Source organism: Haliotis cracherodii, unplaced genomic scaffold (assembly GCF_022045235.1).
Source record: "Haliotis cracherodii isolate W230 unplaced genomic scaffold, xgHalCrac1.p SCAF_5, whole genome shotgun sequence".
NCBI classification, from domain to species: domain Eukaryota; kingdom Metazoa; phylum Mollusca; class Gastropoda; order Lepetellida; family Haliotidae; genus Haliotis; species Haliotis cracherodii.
Genome location: NW_027266308.1, coordinates 64,204,409 through 64,223,865, shown reverse-complemented (window position 1 = coordinate 64,223,865; position 19,457 = coordinate 64,204,409). Strand labels below are relative to the sequence as shown.

The window sequence follows — 19,457 nt, the reverse complement described above, 5'->3', positions numbered from 1 at the left end:
AGTTCTCAACTCTCTCAAGAGAGATTCCCACTGTGTTGGCTGGGCTGGAGCAAACTTTCTCCTAAGTGGTGGCAACTGAAGGTCTTCCAGGGGCGGTATTCATGAACATTCTTAGAATTTTCTTAAGAATATTCTTAACTCGCTAAGAAAATTCTTAGCTAAGTGTTACACTTAGGAGTGTAATCATAATGACTCTGAGCGTAACTTTTAGGTCGGACATTGGTCGTAACCAGGGGAATCCCTGTGCTATATTTAGAATTCCGGGCACTCTTCAGTTTTAGAAGCATGATTTTGTATCGCATGACTGTCACGTGATGTAAACACGCAGACGTGCATCTGTCAACACTTCGCGCGATGGATTCATCACAAATGATTGCAGTGAAGCGCAAACCGAATTGGTCATCTGACCAGACCTTGCTCCTGGTCCAACTTGTGGATGAGCGGAAGGCTATCATCAAGGGCAAGTTTGGGCCAGGAGTTACGTCGCGGATGAAGAAGGAGGCATGGGGTGAGGTGGCAGCAAACATCAATGCTGCATTTCCTAATGTGATCAGATCGACAGAGGACTGCGAAAAGAGATGGTATAATATCCAGTCGAAGTCAAGGCAGGAGATATCAGCTTTCAAGAGACAGCTCAGTGGCACTGGTAAGTAATTAAAAATGACGACAACTAAAAACATCTTAAAAACAGTATTTACAATGTTTCTGTTACGCCGTCCGAAAAAGTATCATGTCCGAAAATCCATGATCCGATAAGCAGTTTATAAACAATGTACCCTTCGGGCCTAAATTATTTCGTATTATTTTATTTTCTTCTTAAAATATAACATTTTGATTAGAATTCATGTAAAATTCATATTTAGATAGGTAGCAGCTTAAAAACAATGCACACTGTTCAATCATGTTTAATAAATTACTTTATGTCTTCATAAAAAAGTGAAGGAAAATATGGATTCTTTAGGGGATGTGAACTAAAATATGCCTTCAAAAATGTTTATGACATTTCATAATAATAATCAGAATCATAATGATAACAACAATAATAATAGTAACGTTTGACAATTATAATAACATATTGTATTGACCTTTGTATTTACTGAAAAACTTAACTGACTTAAATAAACAATATTTTCCATGTGACAGTTAGACCTGTTAAAATGTTCTCATTACACCATACTATCTGCATGTTATTTCTTTATGGAAGATACATATATACCTGTAAAAAATAGACAAAGTAATAATCTTTGGAGTGAGTGAGTGAGTTGGGTTTAAAGCCGCTTTTAACATTATTCCAGTTATATCACGGTGTGTCAGCTTAATGTGGGAGGAAAGCCCGAAGTGATGCATGTCTCAGACGTTTACCACTTCGGTGAAAACCACGAGCACGGGTATGGTGCTGACATACCTAGAAACATAATCGGGGCGAACCGGGATTCGAACCCACAATCATAGGTTTCTGGCGTGTCCAGGGGACGCAACTCTGCACAGCGAATCGCGGCGCCTTAGACGACTGGGCCACCCGTGCCCCCCAATTATCTTTGGAAAGAAAATGTTGATTTATTTCAGTTTACCATAAGAGAAAAAAGTAGAGGCATGTAGAAATTATTATATTAATTTTCTTATGAAGCTCAAACATGATATTAGAATAGACAAAACTGGAATAGTTAAAAATTACCTAACGAAAACAGATGTAGCATACATACTGAGAATCATTACCAAAAAGTTGAACTACTTTGCATGTGATTAGTATATGATTAATTTATGCATTATGCAGTATGAAATACCTTTTTTTATTATCTGTATAGGCAGTAAACATCATACATATTCCAAAGTAGACACAATTTATGGATAACATTTGACATGTTCACCGACTCAAACAATATTATTAAGACAAACTGAGTTATGTCTTTATTTTTATCTATTGCGTCACATTAATTTATTGTATCAAGAAGTACATCAACATTAAAAATCTTGAAATTATTGCAGGAGGGGGCCCTGGTCCGAGCAAGTTAAGTGTTGTGTCTAAGGCAGTATATGATGTGCTTGGACACACAAATGTGAGCATCAGTGGTATATTCCAGGTCATGGATATGTCAAACAGGTAAACATTTTTTCTTTAGACTAGATAAAAAACTTATGATATTTATGTTCTGGTTTATGGCTCAAACATTTCAGTTGTCAGGAAGCAGCCATCCTTGGCTTGGAATCTGAAGTTTGTGGCGCCTTGCCACATGGAGTACCAAGCCCAACGTCAAGCAACCTGTACTTCAGCCTCAGCTGTCCCCTGCTCAAGAAAAGAAGACTTAGATGACAAACGACTTCTAAGAAAAAAGACAAAAGAAATTGATGTACTGCAACTTGAGAAAGAAATGCTAACCCTAAAATTAGAGATGATGCGAAAAGATCAGTTTTATAATTGAATAGTTATTTCACATTCTATGCTAAATTAATTCAAGAAATCAGTTGCCTTTACAGGAATTTATATGATTAATTCACTGAAATTCACATCATCAAATTTTGTTTAGCAATGTTCTGTAATTTCAGTTATTTCACAAAAAGTCTATAATTAGAGGTTAGAAAGTAATTTGGATGTTATTTCATAAGAAAAGTCTCACATTTGGTTCACATATTTTATCAATTTCTTTAAAAAATGTAAGAGCCTATTTCTCGCTTTATTTCTTTGGGCTATGGAACATTTCAACATGAGTATATTCTTATGTGTCTGTGATCTTTTGTGTGCTTTGAAGAGTTCTACACAAAAATGATTGTTCATGTTTGGTTGCTTACAAATTTTAGAATGTTATCATATGGGCTATTTGCCATCATGTACATTATCACCCATCCAAACATAACACAATAGGTAGCTGGTGAAGAAAATGTCTGATGTTGCTTTCATTGAAGTAATAACAGGAATTTTGAGTAAAATGATTGACAACAACAACCTCAACAACAGTATTAACATTAACAAGTGATTGTTTTGATATCTTTCATGTAAATATATTGAGTTAAAATAGTTTTCAATGCTTGTACCAGTTCACCTAAATCAACCCTGTTGCATTATAATATGGGTAAGATGGCTACATATACATCAAAGATATGTTTGTAAATAGTAATTTTATTGAGTTGCAATTTATTAATAAAGCATCTCATACTACTCTGAAATTAAACATAATAATTGACAAAGATATGTTTGAATATAACACATGTATATTGTCTTTTGTCATGAATAATTTTCCAGATACTACATACAAAGTGGTGAGACTCACTAGTGTACAGTCGCACATATGTAAAGAATGCACACAATAATCATATTACATGGAGTGTTCTCTAACATGTTTCAGCTTTATCTTCAGGAGAATTCTCTGAAGATTTTCTGAAGATAAAGCTGATACTTGTAGGAGAACAATCTGTGTTGTGTGATTATTTTGTGAATTTCTTTACAAATATAAATATGACAATGTCAAAGCAAATACAATGCAAAGTTTTTGTTTTCCACTCATACTTTTTTTCATGAGAACTTTGTACCAAACACTTACATATCAGAAATATTTAATTATAATCAAATATCAGAAAATGGTTCATTATTATTAAACGTTTTATTCTTGTCACACATTTACAAGTCGTAAGTCAGTCTCCTTAGAGATACTGCAATGGTTACATCCATTCTGTCTGCTTGTTGTACAATAGATTACAAAAATGCCAATTTTTATTTACAAAGATACTTTTTTTCATGTGGCAAAATAGTAACAAGATTATGTTTACCATTTTTTTTAAATGTATGTAAAGCATTGTTGTGATGGGAGGAAGATCAGATATGTTTTCTTTTTTTTTTCTATAATTTGGTTTAAAAGTATGAAACAGCAATGACAGAATTGTTTTCCCATAGATCAAGTTTGTTTTAAATGTTACAAAAACAAAAAGAATGATTAAGCTTGCATAATTTGGCATTAACAATTTTGACATGTTCATATCAAGTTCATAAGCTGACAAATAGCAAATGGCGATAAGGTGATAATTGGAAATGAATAATAAGAATGACTCATATATATGTATTATATCAGTTACATAACAAAACTAAATATGTTATGCACACATACATTGAAAGTGAATGTTAGCGAAGTTCTCCCTGAACAAACGGCCATCTCCCATAGCCTGTGGCAAGTGGTTGGGAGGATTGTTATCATCATCATCATCATCATCATCATCATCATCATCATCACTGTTTCTGTCATCATCACCAGCACCACCTGGCAAAAGGATGTTCCTCTGTTTGCATACATTGTGTAAGATGGCACACACAATTACCACCTTGCAAACCTTCACTGGTTCGAGTCTGACCTCGCTGTGTAGGACATGGAACCTTCTTTTCAGTTGTCCTATACCCCTTTCAACCACACAGTGTGCACCTCAGAGGTTCTGCCAGCTTGCCAGGTGAGCTTCAAACAGCCCAAGGCACCTTAGGGAACTGGTCAAAAATCAAATCCACCTTCTTTTTTTAAAGGACTTGTGTAGACTTTAGACCTTCAGCAGGTTTAAGGGCAGCTACAAGTATAATGTTAGTTATTACTGTGTTTGATAATGGATTTACTGCAGACTGAATGGATATTAAACGCATGTGTCCTTGTGCCTTATAATGGTTCAGGTTAAACTTTACTTTATTAAACTACATATGAGGATAGAGCAACCGTTATTTCTTAAAGACATGCTCCATTTGCTTTATCTGCGTGGTTGAACCTTGGCTCTATTAATATCAAAGTTGGCAGTGTAGCAGATGCTGACATCAACCACATTTTAGAATGGATCCCCTACTCTTTTACAATCCATCCACTGGTTTAGCCAGAGGGGGGGTTCATTTCTCTTGTGTATGATGTTTCTTTGTCCCAATTTCTCCGACAGATTGATTTTTTATTAATTGTGCATGTACATCTTTTGTGCATGTAGTCCGGTGAAAAATATTGCAGAGTATTACACCCAGAGTGAGCCACCTTATCGCAAGCACAGAGTCAGCGATCTAACACAAAATGAAAGTCCAACAACTGGTAGTCTGATTTCGTACTTCATGTACACCCCCACCCTATCACTACCTGTATTTGTCAGTGGAGGTATTGGGGCGGTCGGGTAGCCTAGTGGTTAAAGCGTTCGCTCGTCACGCTGAAGACCCGGTTTTGATTCCCGACATGGGTACAATGTGTGAAGCTCATTTCTGGTGTCCCCCGCCGTGATGTTGCTGGAATATTGCTAAAAGCGGCGTAAAACCATACTCATTCACTCAGTGGAGGTATTATTAGATCTAACCCTGATTGTAGGAAGAAATGTTACATTAAAGAAAGTTACAGAAATAAAGTCACATGACCAGCATAGCTTGCTTGATACCTAACCTGGAATACCCGTTTCCTGTGCTACAATGTTCTGTCAGTATTGGGTGAAACACATTGTGTAGTAGTATGCTAAGTTTCTGCACCAAGAATGACTTCCTAAGAGAAAACTTAATAGTGAGGCAGTTAACATTAAGTATAACATTACATACTAACTGACCGCCTCCTTGGTCTAGTGGTAGAGCGTTCGCCCGGAGAGCGGAAGGTCCGGGGTTAGATCCCCGGCCGCGTCATACCAAAAGACGTTAAAAGATGGTACTTGTTGTTACCCTGTCTGGCGCTCGGTATTAAGGGGCTAAAACAAGGACTCATGTTAAACACCGGCATGGTATCTCAGTGAGCTAGCACTATAAATCGGCATCAGTCCAGACTCACTATACAGTTTATACATTTTATGCATGTCATTATGTCATAAGAGTCAGTATTACACTAACAGTCAAAATGTAGTCACATAATTATATAATAATGGATAGCAGGGGTAAATTAAACAACTGCATCATTTCTAGTTTGATATAACTTATCTTGGTACATCAAGATTGTATTAAGTTTACTGAACAGAGTGTTTTCTATTGATAAATGAACAGTTGTGTAAAAACCAATATTCATAAGACTTGTATACTTCATACTGATATTTCCGGTGTCCTCCCATTAGTTAGACGTCCAAATAGTTAGACAGCTTATAACAACACTTTCAACGGTTGAGTGCACACTAATCCTTATACTGGTTACCTCAGACTTTAAAATGGAATAGTCCAGATAAGATCTGACAAACAAAGTGAGTGAGTGAGTGAGTATGATTTTACGCCGTTTTTAGCAATATTCCAGCAATATCACGGCGGGGGACACCAGAAATGGGCTTCACACATTGTACCCATGTCGGGAATCGAACCCGGGTCTTCGGCGTGACGAGCGGACGCTTTAACCACTAGGCTACCCGACCGCCCCTGTCAAACAAAGCAAAGCAGCTTTAAATAGATACTTTAATAGTACATGTATACTTAACATTTAATGACACTTTACATTTGATAAATTTTATACAGTTTGTAACAACACTTTGTGACAGTTTTTGGTAATGTACACTTTACATTTAATAACTGTTACAGTTTATTTATCACCGACAGTCATACATTTCTCATTGCACGTCTTGACGACACATCTCCAATGTTTGCAGGTTTGCCTCTCGCGGTTTCTGTTGTAAATATATCCATCTAATATCAACTGCTTACTTCCACGTCGAGAGGTGATGTACTGTATTTTCCTAAAACCAGCCATATCGATACTGATAATGATACGTACCCCAAGATTATAGTTATTTGTTTGATAAGTAGATAATCTAAACTCAACTCCTTCATTTGATCATAAAGTAAGACAATTAAGCTACTCCATAGTTTACATAGTTAATCTCATGCCTATTGAACCTGTGCTGAGAGTATGGTAATTTAGGTTAATTAAATGAAATTGTAACATATATCATGTATATACTCCCAAAACTGTGAGTCCCCTATCCCTACTCAGTATTTTAATCTAATTAGGACTGATCCATTACACCTGTAGGTATACTCCCTCTTTGCCTAAATAAAAATGTCTAACAATTGGGACGTCTAACTAATGGGATATAACCGATATTTCCACACAGAAGAGAGTTACTGCCAGAGACAATGGCAGGCTGGGGACCCCAGGCACTAATAAATGGGGATCACATTACAAGGGTTCTCCCTGGGTCTGGGCAAAAAACACAAAGCACACATACCCCGTATTCAACAATTGTCAACAATTTAGGCAAACTAGTTTCATACTGGTTTGAAGTAGTTTCATGTAGTATCATTTGTTTGCAGATGAGATTCCTGAATACCTGTCAGAATGTCAGATGATTTGAGGAAACAGACACAGTCCAGTACATCCCAACCAATGGCAAGAGTAAGTACCAACACTATCAAGTCATACAATGATATTTATATGTTACTTTCTTTACTCTATATTTAGCTCAAAGTTAATTTGATTAGGTACTTATGTTTACAAGTTCTACTTACCTTTTATGTCTAATGTTTTGGCCATTATTGTAGGATACGATTTGTAGGTCCAGGATAAAATATGTTCCTTTCCATTTTATAAGGCCTTGTAATGATTACTGTCAGTACATCATTTACTTCAATTCCCACCGGTTTGTAAGTTCAATATTATTAGAACTGACATGCAATGGTGGATCCAGACTTTTATTTCTTCGTCTGAAAAAAAGTGATAAGTTAATTGTTTCATGTAACTACTTCATACACAACAATATTTAAAATTAGACAATAGCTGAACTATTGTGTCATGATGACATCTTGATATGGAATTTTTGTTAAGAATGGTATTATTAGTTTGTTCAGTAATCATTAGAACAGAACAGGTGGTGGCGTCTACTATCGCCTACAGTGCACCCTGCCTACAAGGTAAGGATGTCATCTGTGGGATGACTCCACGCCCTGCTACATGGTAATAACTTCATAGTGTGACATTCTGTCCATTCTACCATACTGTCAGTATGTATACCCAAATAAAGACACAAACTAAAGAGGAATCTTAGAAGGTAATAATTAGCTCACCCTGGGATTAGGCTGTGGGTCTGCTACTGATCTATATAACACCTTCTGCATGTAGTTAACCGAAAATTTACTCTGTTATTAAACATGTCACCACCTCACGAAGGTTATGATATGATAGCACAGGAACCCGTTATTGGTCAGTAAATAAAAATATATACTTCCTATATGTAAGTAGAGAAAAGGAGCATCACTCGCCATGTGTATTGTACCAAATTCACCAGCTAATAATAGATTAGCTTTAGATGACAAGTATATTATAAAATGAAAAACATATTCATAATAAATATTTACCATTTGAAGAAATGATCTGATGTCATTTTTAAGATGCTCCTGTCACTCCAGATAACTGTCTTCAAATTTCGCGCTAATTTCTTTAATTAGAGCGCTGCGTATTTTCAGCCAATCAGGTGGCTCGCTCGATTCTGCCCGCGTTTGACATCTACTTCCGCTCGGGGTTGGTAACTTTCCAAGCTAGCGAAATAAACAGTCGATATTTCGGTTAGTAAGGGACATTTATCGAATGTCGATGATTTGTACATGTGTAGAAATGTGTTATCGATCAATCTACGGCCAGAAATGCGCTTGTCAATGAGCGTATAATAAACAAATCGCCTTGGATATCGAATGTAAACAAACCGTCAAGATGGCGAGTGACGCTCCTTTTCTCTACTTACATACAGGGGGTATATATTTTTATTTACTGACCAATAACGAGTTCCTGTGGCTGTGTGCTGTCACAACACGGCAGAAGTACGAGGCACTTCCGAGGTGCATACACAAGCCACGCCCACTCATGAATAGTGTAGACGACCATTGTAGGTTTAAGGGCACAACATACCTCGCTGCTTTTCCTGGAAAACAGACTTCAGTGGCTGCAGTAACATTCCAAGTAAACTAGGCGGGATCGATTGTTTATTCAACAAAGAAGTTTCAGGTTGTCTAGGTTATATTGATTGTACCGCAAACAATGGAGTGCGCCGGCATACCCTGTTTGCTGTCACATCTCGCTGCTTTACATTCCAAATATGTATGGTCACCGCTGTTTCTTACCTGTACATATTTATATGGGCTGGACAGCGAATAGAAAGAAGGATGATTATTAATGATTATTCAAAGGGTGGACTGCAGTGAAAGGGTTGATTCTGAAACTTTCGCTTATTACATGATAATAGAATTGTTATAACGTCTATGCTTGTCAGAAGGCGTATGGCAACAACTGCCATAACAATCTATATAACCCTATTTTAAAATAGACGTATAACGCCCCTTCACAATATATGCAAAGAAATTAGAAATATCTTTTGGAAATATGTGCTGCTTAGTTATAGTAACTTGAGAACAAATGAGGTTCAAAATGTAGAAGGGTTCCTGTTCCAGTTCAAAATTTCGTATCACATAGAGATATGCATTTATTATCTAAATGGCAAACAAATGGGTTTAAATAGAAGCGTGGCATATTTACAGAAGCTGGTTTAAAGCAATTTGATGTTTTACAGACTGAGTTTAACATAAATGGAACATATCTTCTCTATAATGCAATAAAACGGAATAAGGAAGTCAATGTTACTTGCTGCCATGTTGAAGTCATAAGACTGCACATATATATGCACATTACTGTGTGACCATGTAGCAACTCCCCTAGATACCCTTCACAGGATTTGAGAATATAGACTAACACTACGGTAACACACAAATATCTTCAGAAATGCTTCAACATGATTTAAACATTTTCTGAAGATAAATAAGAAAACTTCAGTATATCTTTTTCAACTCCTGAGTTTTTATTTAAAATTGGAAACAAATTTAAATAGATTGCTGTAGTTTATGCAAAGATGAATGTTTTATATTGACGCCTTCGTGGCTCAGTCGGTAGCAGGTTACGGAATCAATCCCCGGGTCTGTCAACAGTGGCTTGGCTGCTAAGTAACGTTCGGTCACATGACGGCCTATCACTGCGAGATGTGCAGACGCGTCCATTGGCAAAATACATGTGTAGCTCCACCATTGGATGGTTTGTCGGGAGTTATTGTACAGGTAACATATAAAAGGAGAAACCTCCCAACCATGCTACAAGGCACACTGTGACGATTCATCTCACAGCTTGTAACGATTTGAAACGCTCTCGAAATTTCCATGTGAGTATGTATTTTCTTGAGAATAGTGAGCACTTTTTTTCCAAAAAACAGCTGTGTAGAAGGGGTTGCACATTATAGACGAATTACTGAGTTTTGATGTTTTTTCCCCCATGGAAAGACATTACCATGAGCACGTAACACTGGAAATACCATGTTAACAAATCCATACTGAAGTTCGCAAATTATTCTTGTAATTACACTGTCTGGCTATAAAAAGTCTTCTTTGTATACCTGCTTATGTTTGTAACTTATTTCATTATGTTTTTTCAAAATTCCTTTTAATATTGTTTTAAGTAATTTCGGCGAAATCGTGTGTGAAGCGATCGGAAGATCGCACAACTCACCGTTATTAACAGCAACCACGGTCAGATTACCGCTATTGATGCCTTGAAACGAACTTTAGTTGACAGAGAATGGATACATATATCATAAATGCCATACTTTGAATCGTTAAAAGTCACTTGATTGTCTGGTCCAGACACAATTACTTTACAGTCCGCTGAGTGAGGAGTTAAACAACAAATAAATCTGCACTGTTGGCATGGCCAGACTATACAAATCAAATATTGATCCATTTTGTGCGCTGCTTGTATCTGATAAAACATCGAAGGACCAAATTGATTCTGTATTCAAGTCTAACTGTCATGCCATATCTGACTTACTGAGCAATACCACTCACACAATCATTAATTAAGATGATATACATTTGAAATCACAAATTCAGATAGATTGAATTGTAGTGAATAAATGTTCCTATGTTTATCGCCTAAAAAATGTCTTAATAATGTGCCGTCTCACATCAGCTCCATCATTTTGACCTGTAACAGGTGGCACATAATTATTCACATTTGATGATGGAGGCATTAGATTTTCATCATGATTTATAATATCCCCCCTTTCTATACCAAAATTATGCAACACCACACATGCAACAACATATAGGTCACAGCCTGTCTTGGGGTCGCCCTGAGCTCATTGTGCAGGCACTGAAACCGCCGTTTCAGGACACCAAAGGTCTGTTCAATGAGCACTCTTGTCCTGCCTGCACAATGACCCATTGGAACGTTCCTCTGCTCAGTTGGTGGGGTTCAGTAGAGGCGTAAGGAGGAACCAACGACATGGGTAGCCAGAGTCCCCCAGCAGAAAACCTTTGTACCGTCCTTAAACATAATAAAACAAGGTTATTTGTTATTGAAAGAATATGATTTGAATACTGGTAAAAAGTACATATAATGAATGAATAAAATTTGTCTCATCAAGAATTACAATATTTCAATATTTATCTTGAACATGATGAATGAAACCTTTCTCCAGGAACAAATACATTCATCCTAATTAATGGAACTGTTTAGTTAAAAAATAACTTGTGAGAAAAAAAAAATTGAAAATGAGGATATGAATCCAATCTAATTTATTATTTAAAATGGGTATGGAGATTCTGAGATTTTATGCAGTGTCATATCCACGGTTCCAAAGCAATTGCCGTTTGAATGTCACTTCAATTCAATCAATACAAAATATCGGTATAATGATTTAGATTTACTAACTGATTAACTTGCTACTTCTTGACATCTTAACTAATAATTACAATAACATAAATGATTATATATTATTTGTAACAGGATAAAATATATGCTTGTTCACTTGCAGAATACTTTCACCAAATTGTTCTGAAAACGTGTCTTACCATTTTCAAATTGCCTGCACAGTGCTGACATCCGGAAAATGCGGCTGTCATGTATCGATCCCGTGTACATGACAGTCACTTGTGATGTAAAAAAATGCATTACAGCACATCTGTGGGAAAGCAAATCAGAAATTTAAACTCCAACTTACAATACATACGTAAGACTTACAAATGTCACTCATCTCCCCACCCTTAAACCAACACATACATTATAACGAATACTTAAGGAGTAAAATTATGCCTATTCACCTGTACATCTTTCCGGTTCACGAAGTCTCCCTCGTTAGCGGTAGGCCGCTGTATCCTGATAAACGTTCCATCAATACACCCTACTACGTTAGGGAATCCTGTAAGTAAAACGTGTCATGGTGTCACAATAGATAGCATACTGTACTGGGCAGTGTTTAATAGTTTTCATTTACACCCCATCCTAAAATCTATCGCTTGATTATAATTTGATTTGATTTATAGACATGACCTCGACCTCTGACCCATATTCTTTTTACTCACCAATCAAAAAGGCACTGACACGAATCACACCAATGAAATCATTTATTATGTTTACATTGGGAAAATCCCATGTACGTACCTGCAATGTTGCCGAATGTCTCCTTCGCTCGTACAGCGTCTCCTCCAAATGGGAATTTAATGAACCTTCCTGACAGTTTAGAGATTTGCAACGAAACTGCGCGTATGCATCTGCCGGCTGTAGATCGGGAAATGTTTAGGCTGTTCCCAACCAGCAGATGCATAGCGCCTGTCGCCAAAAAGCGAAGGCATACCAGCAACTGTAACGATCTCGAAACACTCTCGGAACACGGGTTTTCCGCCTCGCTTGTCGAGTCTGTCGCAGGTGAGCTGCCATTGTTGTTATCGAACTCAGCGTTGAGCACGGTCCAAAGCGTACTTGAGATCGTACGTATTTCATGCTCAATTTCAGCACGAAAACGTACTCAGATTATTTATAACCTCCGTTTATTGAGTCTGAGTTTTGAGTTGAGAACGAAACCGGATTTGAGCATGAAATCGTACTCAGGGAAGTTTTATAACCTTGGGGCCTGGTGCGTTTGTGAGCTCTAGAAACACAAATTACATCATTTTAGATTCAGATTATGTATTGGTCTTAACAAACATACTTAAAATCTATGGTTTTTCATTCAATATTAAATTACTATAACTACATTACATTTACATTTTTAAATAATTGTAAGTATTTTAATGGGTTTTTTCATTCTGTTGTAAATATTTCATTTACAAAATTCCTACATTAGCTTGACTAAAATAAATAATAGTAACAATATTTTTAAATATGTTTTCATTATTTTCTAAATATTTCATAAATAATAAATATGTCAAGATCTAGATCTAAACGAGTGTTCCTTTTTACAATATTTATTAATACTTTTTACAGATTTTTCCACAATACAAAAATGCTATATTCAATATTTCCATTTTCTGTTAGTATACTTTGCATGTCAGCATGCATATAATTTTTTTAATTATTCGTCCAAAAACACAATCTTAACATTTCATTCTTTTCCAAACAATAATTCCCGTATTGATATCAAGGGGAAGTCACTCTAATACAAGTGCACGAGTGACAGATTTGTAAACGACTAAATGCAACGAATTATTTTAACGTGGAATCTTTTGATATTATTGTTATAAGCAAAGACAGTAATTCATCAGTGGGATTAACAACTTCACGTACCTGTTGTATCTAGTTTCTGGACCGGGTTGGGGTCTAAGGTAAGGTGTCAACAGCCATCTTCGACACGGATAGCTGCTGTCTCCGAGCAAATGGCAGCCTTGAGGGATGAAATGATGTTCGAATGATCTTCGGACACCGCTCTCATTTAAAATTCTTGCATCGTGCGTAGATCCTGGCCACTTGGCAACGATGTCAAGTATGTTGTAGTGAGCATCAAATACTATCTGCACATTAATGCTGTGGAAATGTTTCCTACAAACGTACTCCGGCTCATCGACACTCTGGGCAATTATGCGGACATGGGTGCCGTCAATTACACCAAATACGCCAGGAAAGCCAGCAATTGCCATGAACGCTGCTTGATTACGTTGGATGTCTGTTCGTAGTACAGGTAATTTGACAAATAGTCGGACAATAGCCGGTGTTGACAATGCATCAATTGTTTCACTGACAATACGGCTTATGGATGGCTGACTTATTCCAAGATCATCGGCGTTACACAGTTGCATTTTCCCAGTTGCAAGATAACGCAGCATGACAGCTATTTTCACCTCCGGGGTGATAGCATTGTTTCTTTGTGTAGGGGAGGTAAGCCTATCCCTGATTAAATTTGTGACAAATAATATACCTGCACTGTCAAGACGAAACCGCTGGATAAGTTCCGTGTCTGTATACACACTGAAAATGTTTTTCCTTGGCCTGAAGCATCATTCCCTACAGTTGACGTGATGACAGTGTTGTAGCCAATTTTGCCAATTTCCATCAACAGAAATACCTACTTCCTTTGATGTCTGCAGAGGCATGCTGCCTGGTTGTGTATTTGGTTCAAATACAGCCTCTAATCATGTTTGTTTGTTGCTTAACGCCGCACTCACTTCTTAAAGAAAATATTGCTTTGTGTAGTTGGTAAGTCACTTTGTGATTAATATTGTTTGTTTGTTGTGCCGCACTCAGCAATATTCCAGCTATATGGCGACGATCTGTAAATAATCGAGTCTGGACCAGACAATCCAGTGATTTACATAATAAACATCGATCCACGCAATTGGGATCGATGACATGCATCAACCAAGTCAGCGAGCCTGACCACCCGATCCCGATAGTCGCCTAGCTCTTACAACAAGCTTAGTCGCCTTTTAGGCAAGCACGGGTTGCTGAAGACCTATTCTACCACGGATCTTTCGTAATTGGGAAATACGTAACAGAGATTGGTCACTGTCAATGAATTAATTGATGAAAACAATTACACTCCATTCTGTGTTTGTAAAAGATGTTTCGCTTATCCCGCTATTCTCAGACCTTGCATCATTAGATAAACTGAAATAAAACTTGGAATTAGTATAAATAGGTTTCGCCCGTCTCCCACTACCAATATACGCAGTTAATCATAGGGTATTTTTTTATGATGGTTGGTTTGTTGTTTAACGCCGCACTCAGCAATATTCCAGCTATATGACGGCGGTCTGTAAATAATAGAGTCTGGACCAGACAATCCAGTGATTTTATCATGAGCATCGATCCACGCCATGATATGCGACGATATGCATCAACCAAGTCAGCGAGCCTGACCAAGTTTTTTTTATGAATATGGGAGGTTGGAGGTTTCAGACTCGATTATTTACCGCCGTCATATACCTGGTATATTGCAGAGTGAAGTTTTATACTACAAACATGCTATATGCTATATACTCGGACCCCGTGGTACCTCGGCATTCGTCGTATCGCGGCATTTGTGATTTCCGGTAGTTCACGCGGGACACGCCTCTTAGCGGCTGTCTTTTAATGCAAATCAATAAACAGGAAGTGCTCACTTCGTAAACAAATTCAATTTCCTCGGAATGTTCCGCCTGCTGTAAGTAAGGAGTTATTAATGCGATGATACTTACTTCTGGCATGTTTTTTTAATATTGCCTTATACCCCCTATCTATCAATGGCCAACGATATAACCCACAGTTCCCAAAGTAAACTTTTTCTATCGACCTGAACTAGATCATCTGCATATTCATGGCGAGTAATAAGGTAACGGAAGTTACGTAGTCCGCACATTTTTTCCCTCTCTGTGCGGGAAAATTAGAAATACATTCTTCACTTGTAGCCAAAAGATAAATACATACTTTGGGCATACTAGGAGTGCTTTTTATATATTTATTGTTGATTTTTTTTCCATTTTTTGACAAATTATTGTCATTGTCATCCATTTTTTAAATAAAAACAATCTTAGAATATCATTTCTGATATTTTTTTGCTGATTTTTAAAATATTTTTCTCTTACTTTTCGATAAATATGCATTGAATACCTATTACTGATAACACATTTAGAATTTTATTTGTGATGTCTTTGCACTTGTCTGGACAAATCACTGATGTCTGGCATGATCATACTAAGTGGCTGGCAGATTTATGTCCACTTTTTGTCCAATTCGGACCTCCATACACAACTTTTCTCTGTACCGCGATACGATGGAGTTCTCTCAATCTCTTGTCAACAAACTGAGCGCGAGGCCCGGCATTTACTCAGAGCTACTAATGTAAATAATTAACTTTTATCAGTAAAATATGCATTGTTAGTTCAAATAAATGACATTTGATAAAGAGAACACGAATAATCATAAAGGTTAGTGAGCGCATTTTGTTCCGTTCAACGTACATGACAAGTACCGGTATACCCCGAGGTTGCAGGCAACATATGTATCATAAATATATGAAACGGATAGAATGCGTTCTCCTTTCACTTTTTGGCCAGCTTTATCACAAACAAACGTATCACTTGGGGGAGGAGCTAACATTTGTGATGTTTTTATGTTTAGTATTGTCGTAACTGCTTTCACAGGCGACCCTTACACAGTTACTAAATGTATTGCCGTTCCTGGTCCTTGTGGTCAATTACGCCATGACATTGCCACTCGCCTTGTCCGCCGCGGCTCGGCTCCGTCAAGGAGTGATTGGTCTAACGACACTTACTCCGAGTTGTCTCTATCAGCATTCACACACGCATAATAAAGAAACGCAACACCAGTTTTATACTCACATGGTTTTACTAACTCTCAGCCCATCTATCAATACAGGACAGGATCAGACTGGCCAGACTCGTCACTAACTGGGGAAACTTAGAATGATCGGGATTCGACTCGATCGATTGCAAACCGCGCTCTCCTCTCCTAATGTCGAAGGTATCATTTTGTAGTGTTCGGGCCTGGCCTGTCCTTGTCACATGTCACAATACCACCTTTTGATTCGTTAAAAGTTAGATCTGACTATGAACTCATATGTGTCGTAATCGAAAAAATACAGAAGCCTACGTGCCATATTGCTCATCTCTCTATTGATTTTGTGACACGCATCCGGAAGCTCCAAATGAAATATACCTTGAAACTCTCTATTTGTTTCATTTACTAATGGACGATAGCCAGGAACCAATCCAATGATAATTATGAAATGTCCAGAATACACTTGTGATAAATGTGAAATGTCTTTTATCTATTGATTCCTTTCAACTAAAAGTTCTGTCACAAACTATATCTAATGCAACTCCTCATTGCAGCTATAATGGTTTTATTTGTTATCATTTTCTAATGTTTTTGAGATGCATTTTTAACCTTATAACATCCTCCGCCTGTGGACAAGAGCTGGCCACAGCTCGGAAGACCTAAGCATAAGTTCAGGTCTGAGATGTAAAATACAATCACAATAAACACAACAGAAGTAAAACAGGATCGATCATTCCATATATTAAATTGTAACCAATTTAAATTTTTTCGAAAGATCCGGAAAACAGCGAATACTCGAACAATCAAAATGTATTTACCCGCTAAAGAATAAGAGAAATGATCCTATGTTACTTCGTATAACCACAAAACATAATCACCACGAAATAATATTCAAATACAATATAGAATTAATTAATAGCGATGCATAAATGTCAAATGTCACTGCACATGGCCACAATATGGCACCACCATTCACGAAAGTTCATTTGTCGCTGGTCCCAATCGAATTCACTGGCTCCTTTCTTGTTCCGAAAAGTCAATTCGCGGAAAGCTGTCCAACGTCCTGGAATCCTTGAAAACACACGGCCTATGCACAGTCTGGTCCTCGGCTGGGGTGGCAAAGCGACAGGTCGACTTTTCTTGACACTGCTTGAGCGTTGACCGGTCGCTGACGAAAGATGTTGTATGCCGATAGAGTCACAGCGTGTATGTGGTCGTCGTGAGCACCTGTAGATTTAGACGGCGGGGATGCTGACAGATATGGATAACCCTCCGGGCTTGCGGTCTGTGTTTAGCGGCAGAGGTGATAGGACAGCGTTCATCCTTGACACCAAGCGTGGAGCCAGAAGCCAGATTAATTATTTGAAGTGGACCAGACGACAGCGGGGGAAGAGCTTGACTCTCCGCCCTATAGAATGGGGTACGGCCATCATCTACAACACTTAAAAATACTGGTAATTCACGAACAACAAGTGAATAATACCATACCAACTATAAAAATATGAAGACATATAAAGACGTGACAGCTGCAGCTCAGACTACAACCCGTAAAAATAAGACTATATGAACAATAATAGTCTTCTGGCATATGCATATCTGCATATAAGGATGATAACGGCAAGAATCGAATTTCTGGATTATTCGTTACAGGTTCACTTGCGTAGACAAATATAATCATAAAAAGACATTTATAAATAAGCAAGAATAAATCGCAAAACCCATAGACTGCTTGAACACTACAGTCGGATAAACTATCATAAAATTCTAACCAACAACATTCAGCAAACGCTTCGTAGTTATTAACACCAAAACGAACAACGTATATAATTATCAAGGGATGGACTGAGAGCACACATTGAAACACCGATAGTAATTGTACTTAGCAAGTAATATAGAAGATACACAATTGCAATCATAGAGTAATGTAACGGATTTGTACCAAGTGACCATCATATGGGAGAACCCAATTCCAAATACAGGTCTTGTCTCTGTAGAAAAGTAACTAATTCAATATTGTCACAATAATGAGATGTAATAAGTAGAAATAAACTCTCTCCTAATTCGGTTTCTGTTAAGGGGGATAACTAACATGATAAAATATTTCAAATTCGTAACCATTTTATAGTCTGATCTTCTCACTGTACCCTACTGACAAGCGTGTATAACACTCACAAATAACTGGTCCCTAACAAAACAAAGCCATTACAATATGAAATATTACGGGCAAGAATAACCTATCTAGATAAGGGAATCATCATCACTATCGTCTCATGGCAGATGGCAATTTGTATATGAAGTATGTCAGAGGTAACGAAAAAGCGACTCCACAATGTTGAAGTACCATAAAAACACCTGTCGTGGAAGGAAGGAATCGTTTAAAACGAAACGCCATTAGCCAACTTCCTAAAGTTTTCCCGAAATATATATAGATTGTGTCGGGGTTTGAATTTACAAATTGTGACAATCAAACAGTAAATAATAAGTGAGAAATACCCGCTGAATACGATAATTAGTTAAAGGATTTCCTGCCGTTAACGTGAGGTCTCGGGGACAAATATAGAATTGTGATACCATAATTTCAAGACAAGCAAAGGAAATTGTCAAATGTAAAACCAGTGACGTAACCGGTTCTTTTGTCTTTTTTTTTCTTCGAAAAAGCAAAATGAATACCAGAAATACTGTCGATATGATCTGAAAAACATCCATGGAAATAGTGGATTTAATCAACGACATAAATGGAGAAGGGGGATAATTTGGATAGGGTGTAGTTTGATGTGTTTTCCAAATTGTCAAACCGTCTGTTGGGGAGCCTGCTGTAAGTAAGGTCAATGCAAAAAATAAGCGTCGAACTTTAAGCCATAAGAAAAGAACGATTATTAAGTGAAATAGGGATAAACCCGTGGCTATGCTTGCTGGAAAGTGATATGGGTTGGTCAAATCCCCATCTAAAGCGTAAGGTGGAAGGGAATCCATCCA

The 19,457-nt window shown here is 37.4% G+C and overlaps 2 protein-coding genes and 2 pseudogenes across 4 annotated transcripts in view; 2 read left to right on the top strand and 2 right to left on the bottom strand.

Moving 5' to 3' along the window:
* Positions 1-354: 354 nt before the first annotated feature.
* LOC139444199 (nuclear apoptosis-inducing factor 1-like) lies at positions 355-2,420 on the top strand (annotated as a pseudogene).
* A 1,663-nt stretch (positions 2,421-4,083) lies between these two features.
* On the bottom strand, positions 4,084-14,200 carry LOC139443822 (putative nuclease HARBI1; the record flags this gene model as incomplete). The annotated part of the gene is made up of 3 exons (XM_071224728.1): positions 4,084-4,406; positions 12,833-12,858; positions 13,494-14,200. Coding segments are annotated over 3 exons (1,056 nt in total), but the record flags the coding sequence as incomplete, so codon positions are not given.
* Positions 10,009-19,457, top strand: part of LOC139444169 (barrier-to-autointegration factor A-like) — a 41,942-nt gene continuing 32,493 nt past the window's right edge. The window contains exon 1 of one of the 3 annotated variants that reach the window (XM_071225064.1): positions 10,009-10,095. The gene's annotated coding sequence lies outside the window, so the exon portion shown is untranslated. Of the gene's footprint in view, positions 10,100-19,457 lie in introns of all 3 variants that reach the window. The other 2 variants (XM_071225063.1, XM_071225065.1) reach the window with 2 other exon arrangements.
* LOC139444135 (putative nuclease HARBI1) lies at positions 10,799-12,710 on the bottom strand (annotated as a pseudogene).